The 7,979-nt window shown below is 38.3% G+C and overlaps 1 protein-coding gene across 1 annotated transcript; it reads right to left on the bottom strand.

Annotated features, from left to right (window-relative positions):
• Positions 1–6,011: 6,011 nt before the first annotated feature.
• On the bottom strand, positions 6,012–7,101 carry LOC100675329 (olfactory receptor 2T27-like). Its single transcript, XM_003422152.3, has one exon. The coding sequence runs from the start codon at positions 6,957–6,959 to the stop codon at positions 6,012–6,014; it is 948 nt and encodes a 315-aa protein (XP_003422200.2). The 5' UTR covers positions 6,960–7,101.
• Positions 7,102–7,979: the final 878 nt, after the last annotated feature.

Raw genomic sequence — 7,979 nt, 5'->3', positions numbered from 1 at the left:
GTAAGAGATTTATACATGAAAGAAATTAGGCACTTAAATTCATTTTATTTCTCTAAAGATAAATAAGGAGAAGGAAGTTGTCTTGTTTGGGGGAGAAGAGCAACTTTAAAAATACTAATAAAATACTGCTACTGATAATAAATAGCATCATTGAATAATTTTCATACACTAGGTGCTATAATGGGTACCTTACTTATATAATTTCTAATTACTCAAAATCATTAGACCTACACTTCATGCTCCCTACAATACAAATTAAAAAAAACAAACATATTTTCAGCCATCAAAATGATAGTAGCTAATTCTTCCTAAAAAATGTTATATGCATAATAATAAATAGAAAAGTTCTTCAATTAGATGTTGGATCTACTTGAATAGACTTTTCCCTCCAGTGTGATGTGTCTCACTACAGAGTCACAAATGGGTTGTACCAAATATTCACCCTCTCTGCCCTGGATTGGCCTGGCAGTGCCTGGGTTGGCATGAGAAATTGTATAGGTAAGGTACCCATTACCACACCTAGTGTATGAAAATTGACTTTGCTGTCAGCAACTATCTCAGTTTACCCCAGTGTGCCACACAACTGCCATTTACTTTGATTTCCCTGCCATGAAAATTGTTGAGAAACGCTGCTATAATAATTCGGTCATGACTTTATAATTAGCTTCTATAAGCTTTTTAAAAAAATAGCTCAAACCCTTAGCATTATATTGATTAGCATGTCCCTGACTCATATGTCACAATTATTTTTTCATTGTTGAACTTAACTGTCTTGCAAATATGGAAAAAATCCAAATTATTTATGTTATCATAGAGATTTTTTTTGACTCATCAGTTTTTCTTCTGCTCTTTCTTGTCCATCTTTATCTTCTTCTCCTTCTTTATCCTCCTCCTCCTTCAAATCTTTTTTCAGTAATCTCCCTTGCATAGAGATAAAAACAGGCATGACCCCTGCAAACCAAGACAATGATTCCCAGTGGTTGAGGGTTTAGGTTCCCAGCATTGGATTTGATTTCAAATAATTCTGTATGCCCATCCCATGCCAATGTGCTACCTGACATTAAGAGTAAATCCTCATTGAAACAAAACCCTACTATTTAATGTTTTAAGACCTAAATGATTTTTTGAGAGAAAGGTCTTTCTAAACTTCTAAGGTTTTAGCTCTTATATCACTGAAAGACAAAGACACATATCAATAGGTCCCTAGGTGGAGCTCCTAGATGGTCAAATAAAGCATGAAAATAGAATCCTGGGAGAAGAAAATATCATAGCTGACAGAATATTGGATCTAAAGATACCTTAGGTGTCATATAAGTCAATAATCTCATTTTAGGGATGATTAAAAAGGCTCCGAGACACACCACCATGTCAAGGAAAATGTTAAAGACCCCTGAACTTGGGATAAGGACACCTGGGCTGCAGAAACAGTTCCACCATTTCCTGTGTATCCTTGAGCATGGAATTCCGCTCTCAGAGTATGGTCTTCCATCTATTAAATAAAGTTTGATGCAGTCATCTCTGAGGTTACTTCAAGCTTCAGCGTTCTACTTCAAGCTCCAGTGTTCTACAATGCTAAGCTTATATGTTGTCTCCTTATTTTCTGTGTTGTGATTCTTATTTTTTAAATGTTTTATTATGTTTACTTAATAAGTAAGAATCTTATTGTTATTAGCAGTGTTGACTTAATACATTTATTTGCTACCAAAAAATAAGTGGAGAAAAGTCATGGTTAGAGATTTCTCTTGAGATTATTGAAGGCACTCTGGGATACCACTAAACAAAGACTAGGAAGTACTGAGCTAGGAGACTATATTCCAAGACAAAATGTGTTGTTGCAAACACCAAAGGAACAGGCACAGACAACTGAATCTATCCAGATGGAATGCAAGGTGATCAGACACCCAAGAGAGCAAAAACACAAAGTGACAATTTGAGAATCTGATTTCTTCCCAGAGTTGGAAACAAAATTTGCTCCACTTATCTGACTCACCATGAAGCAGGTAGAACCTATGCTATTTCAGACTGAAAATGATTTACACTGGTACATTGGAACAAAAGTGTCCTATTGAGTACAACATTAAGGAAGCAGATATGGATTTCCCTACATTTTTCATTATGCAAAACTCTCTATTGACCAAGACATAAGTGTATGTGTAGATCTGCATAACATCTACATGAAATAGTTTCCTATTCAAGCCTGTGTACTTTACTTGCATCTCTTTCCCACACGTACCATTGCCAATACACTTCAGAAGCCTATTTTAAAAGGTCCTGACATTCCTCTGTCCCTGGATAGTCTGATAATTTGGGATAATTAAAAGCCCCATCACCACTGGAGAAGATCAGCATCACTACAAAGCCAGCAATGGATCTTGGAGCATAGCAAAAGGGTGGAAATATGGGAACAGAGTTGAAGAGCAGGAGAGAGAAAAAGAAAAAAGGAAAAGGGATTTGGAGGTAGAAAGGAAGAATTGTAAGAAAGGGAATAAGGAGGGAGGTAATCAGAAAAGAGTAATGGAACATATGCCATGGATTTTCAAGCACTGATCCAGAGGACAGAGGATGAGGTGATAGGTGTACAGGCTGTTTGATCTTCTTTTGATTTATTTTTTCCAACTCACATTATTAGAGTACCAACTGTGTGTCAAACACTAAGCTAAAAACACATAAACACACAAACACTTACGAGTTGATGTGCTGGAGGCTTGTGTTCTCTTTTGATTTATTTGTTTGGGAATGGAGAGGGTCAGGTCCTACAGAGTTGATAGAAGGATTTCCTTCCAAGAGGAAACATTCTTTATGTTAGGAAAGTATTAGTTTCCTAGGGCTGCTGTAACAAGATACCACTAAAAGGGTGACTTAAAACAACAGAATTTTTTTGTCTCACAGTTTTGGAGGCCAAAAGTCCAAAATCAAGGTGTTGGAAGGACCATGTTTTCTCTAAAGGCTCGAGAAGAAGAGTCTTCCTTGACTCTTCCTAGCTTTTAGTGGTTTCTGGCAATCATTGACATTCCTTGGCTCATAGATACATCACTCCAATTTCTGCCACCATATTTAAATGGTCTCTTTCTTCTGTGTGTCTCTGTTTGCCTTTTCTTCTCTTTTCTAAGGCCACCACTCATATTGGGTTAGAACTCTTTCTATTCCAGCATAAGCTTATGTTAACTTAACAGATGACATCTTCAAAGACCCTATTGCCAAATAAGGTCACATTCACAGGTGCTGGGGTAAGTGCTTTAACTTTTCTTTTGGGGGAACACAGTTCAATCCATTGCAGAGTGTTTTGGCTTATTTTATATCATTTCTGAAGTTAGGGGGAAATCAGTAGCAAGTGACCTCATAACATCTTAGCCCCTCATGACTGATACACTGGAGAGGCAATGGCTTTTATTTTTATCACAGAGGGTATGTGATGGCCAGCCAGACATCACCAGCCCTTGAAACATATTCTACCTGTTTTATTAAAGGTCTTGTGTTGGAGTTGGAAAGCATTGATACTCTCTGTAGCCTTGTCTGTACGTGAAAGATTTCTGCTTTCAGATCAGTGCCAGACACAGCATCATCCCTGGAGTAGAAGTGAATAGAGGAGGCAGGTTTCACTGCACCTTCTCTATGTTGGTGAGCTAGCTAAAATAGTACTTTGTGGTATATAGCACCTTCCAAAGCTAAAATTGATTTTGCACCAGTTATCTCATTTTTCCTCTGAGATAAGAATTAGGTTAGAACACCATAATTTTATACATTGAGAAACAAATGGGCTCAATATGTTAACTTATTTCATTCAACCTGGAACAGTAAACTTTTCGATGACAGCTTACCAAAACTATAATGAATGTACTTCTTTATAACAAAAATTTAATTTTCCTAACATCACCATTGTTTTCCTATTCGGGATCCACTTGTTAGGCATGCTCAATATTTCTAAATCAGAAAATAGACAAACTTTCTAATCCTGATCTAATGCATTCTTTTCAGGTCCCTGATGGAGAAAATAAGACCCAAAGAAGATCAGCAACCTGAGTAGTCCTGGATGGTCAGGACAGAATGGAGTCTAAAATTTGACTTTCCAACTTCTTGTTCCAATATGGGTTTGTTGAAGGAAAACTGGATAGGATGCCTACATTAGGGAGGACCAAGGTTATCTTTCACCCATGTATCCTCTTTGGAAATGTGGGAAAGAAATATAATGTGCCTTTGAATGTTCTCTAATGGAACAGTTCCCCTTTATCTTTTCCAGGCATTGGATTTTCTGAAACATATATTAACTCCCAGTTGACTTGTCTACACAAGTTTATACCACAGAAACATTCATAGGTTAGAAAAGTGATCTTATGGATAAGTAATTTTTGTTCTTTGTAATGTAAAACACCTCTTTCTTGAATAATGAAATATAAAATAGGTGATACACAACATGTAAAAGTAAGGAAATGCAAGAAGAACTTAAAATAGAGTTTTCGTCAAGTGGGGAAAAGGAAGGAAACACGAAGAATTAAAAAAAAATACTGGTTAATATACAATAAACAAAATATTAGCATTATTTTAATATAATATGATAAAATATTATAAAACAGAGAATGCAAGAAATAGAAATTAATTTCCAAAAGAATAAACCAGCATTTCATCCTCAAAATATTCCCATACCTTTGCAAAATGAAACGTATTCAGTTATAACTTCACTTAAATGTAATAAAATGCTTTAAAAAGTTAAATATAGTGAGAAACCTTCTCTGTTAAAAAAAAAAAAAAAATTTCTGTTAACTCCTATTAATTAAGCGGTCAAGGGCAATGAGGGATATGGAATGTAGGAGTCATTCAGGTTTACTAGCTCCTACAACCACCCCCCACCACTTTTTTTTTTTTTTAAACATCAAGTCCACTGTTCTGGGATGAGTTTAAGAAAATACAAAGAAAAATAGATAAAGATAGACATCAGAGTGTTGGTTTCCTCCAACATTTGATCTGTACTATTAGGACTGGGCAATGTTTTGTTCTGTAGTACATAGGGTCGCTGTGATTTGGCACCTAATAACAGCAACAACATTGTGTCTATAAGCCATACTAACTGAATTCAGTTGAGAAAATTGAGTACAGTTTTTTTTTTTTTTTTTCCAACAAATAATGATGCCAATCCTGGCTTGATTGAATGAAATATATCTACAGAAAACAAACAAAAAAAAACTTGAAGAAAAATAAATTATACATGGAAATAACATTTGAAATACAATTTGGAAATTAAAAATAGTGATAGTTGCAAAACGTAATGAACACAATTAATGTCCCTAAATTGTATATGTGAAGAATATTGAAGGGGCAAATGTTCTGTTACATATATATTTACCACAATAAAAGAATAAATAAAATAAAATAATATTTGACAAGTACATTTCACTGAATTGGCCAATCTGTAGACTGTCTAAGGAGAGACAGTGCTGAGAAGTCAGAAAAGTAGCTGAAGATGAGCATCTCCTTTGCTATGACTGAGTGTAGCCAGAAGCTGAGGGAATGCTTTGTTAAAAGCAGAGGGATGACTACTGTAACTGACCTCTATTCTCACTCCATCCAAAACTGTCCATTCCTCAGATGCCTCAGGCCTTTCAAAAAATGGCCAAGCCCTCAAAACCTCACAGTCAGCCTTCCAAATCCCATGAATGCCCCACAGTTGCTGGCATATGGGTGACTTAAGTTTTCAGAGAAAGCATATTCAAATCCAAAGATGATGATAAAGCCCTGTATCCTTGTGTTCAAGCCTCTAACAGTGGAGGGAAGTCATTGAGTGGTGCAAATGGTTAATACACTTGGCTGCTATCTGAAAGGTCAGAATTTGGAGTCCACTCAGAGACACATTGGAAGAAAGGTCTGGCCATCTACTTCCAAAAAAATCAGCCATTTAACACCCTAGGGAACACAGTTCTACTTTGACAGGCATAGGGTCACCAGGAGTTGGAACTGACTCACAAACAACTGTTTTTTTTTAATTTATTTTTCTTTTTTCAGCACTAGGGGCATACTCATTAGAAAGCATTTACCCTTTCTAAGGAGAAACCTCTCTCTCCAGGCCCTTCTGTAAAGCCCCTGTGAACATCCTTTTTTCTGAGGCTGTAGATGAGTGGGATGAGCATGCGAGTAAGGATGGTGTAGAAGGCAGATACAGCCTTGTCCTGCTCAGGGGTGTGGTAAGAGCGAGACAGCACATATGTGTACATAGGAGCTCCACAGAATAGGCTGACCACCACCATATGTGAGCAGCAGGTGGCCATAGCCTTCCACCTCACCCCTGCTTCACTTGTCTTGTAAACAGTGATGAGGATTCTGGCATAAGAGGCAGAGATGACAGAGAATGGAATGACGGGCATCATGATGCAGCAGACATACATGGCTGTCTCATAGGCTGATGTGTCTATGCAGGAGAGCTTCAGAAGGGCAGGCACCTCACAGAAGAAGTGGTTAATTTCCTGAGATGCACAGAAGGGGAACTGCATGGTGACTGGGGTGAGCAGGGAGCCACCCATGGACCCTCCCAGCCAGGCTGCCACCACGATCAACAAGTGGCTCATGAGGACAGGGTAATGCAGACGGTTGCAGATGGCCATGTAGCAATCATAAGATATGAGTCCTAGGAGAAAGAACTCAGCACCTGCTAAAGTTAAGTAGAGGAAGTGCTGGGCAGTGCACCCTGCAAAGGAAATGGCTTTCTGTCCCACCACCTGGTCAACCAGCATCTTGGGTACAATGGTGGAAATGTATAGGATGTCCATGAGGGAGAGCTGGCTGAGCAGAAAGTACATGGGGGTGTGGAGGCAGGAGTCTACACAGATGAGAATGATCATGATGGTGTTGCTGGCTATGGAGATCACAAAGACAAGGTGGAAGAGAGCAAAGAGGAGCCAGGGAAAGTGAGTGTTGCTGAACAAGCTGAGGAGGACAAAGTTGGCATACGTGGGATAATTACCCCACTCCATAGCTCTGTAGGCTGCACAAAAGAGAGGTAGGTATGAGATGTAAAGTTTAGCAGAAAGGAAAATTATCTAGTTTGCTTAAAGCATTATAATGTGGACATGGACAAATCATCCTTGGAAAAATTAATGATATCTCATTGTGAACTCCCCCTCTTTTTTTTTTTTTTTTGATACCCTCCGGAGTTGATTACAGTTAATGGATGAAAATGGCAGTAAATTGTGAGACGAGGAAGATGGAAGCTGTGGAAACTGAAGTCCAGTGCCAGGTACATGAGATATTGGCACCAAGTCTCTTTTGGACCTTTCGCTACAGCTATATCATGATGGATGGATCTCCAATCATGTAAAATAAGTTTCAGACAGGTTTTTACTGATGAGACCTACATTATATCTTTATAGATATTTCTGCTTTTTATTCTTGAAATATTACCAACTTTACATCAGTGTTTTTTTCGTGGGGTGTTTTCTTGATGTTTGCCCTTGTTCCATTTCTATCTTTTTTCTCCCCACTGTGTTTAAGCATTAAAAAAAAAAAATGATTCCAAAAATTCCAAAACATAGAGACCTAATAGGACACGGTAGAACTGCCCCGCAGGGTTTCCAAAGCTGTAAACTTTACAGGGGGCAGACTGTAATCTTTCTCCTGCTGTTAAACCACTAGGGAAATTTAAAGCAAGCATCCAGCAACAATCCACACTGTGGAACACAGAGATGTGTGCATCAGCCTAACCCGACTAGCATAATAAGAATGAGCTCCTCCAAGTGCTCCACTCATTGAAAAAATTATTTCACCATAAATCCAGAGGCCGGGAGATGGTTAGTGGAGACCACGCACAGAAAATGCTGTTGGCCCAAAGGGAATGTTAAAGCCCAAGAGGGACAAATGGGCACCAAAACCTTCCTTTCAGACCATCGTGTCCCCAGCCCTGACCAGGAATAGTCCTGGTACTAAAACTCACTAATTAGGCCCTTGAGATGTCCCCAGCATTGCTCATGCAGAAGGGAGGTTTAAGCAGCTCTGTA

The sequence above is a fragment of the Loxodonta africana genome, chromosome 2, assembly GCF_030014295.1.
Source record: "Loxodonta africana isolate mLoxAfr1 chromosome 2, mLoxAfr1.hap2, whole genome shotgun sequence".
In the NCBI taxonomy this organism is placed as follows: Eukaryota; Metazoa; Chordata; class Mammalia; order Proboscidea; family Elephantidae; genus Loxodonta; species Loxodonta africana.
Note: the sequence above shows the minus strand (reverse complement) of the source record. Positions and strands in the feature narration are given on the sequence as shown.

Coding starts and splice junctions, on each gene's coding strand:
- LOC100675329 (XM_003422152.3), bottom strand. CDS start 6,959: ATGGAGTGGGGTAATTATCCCACGTATGCCAACTTTGTCCTCCTCAGC.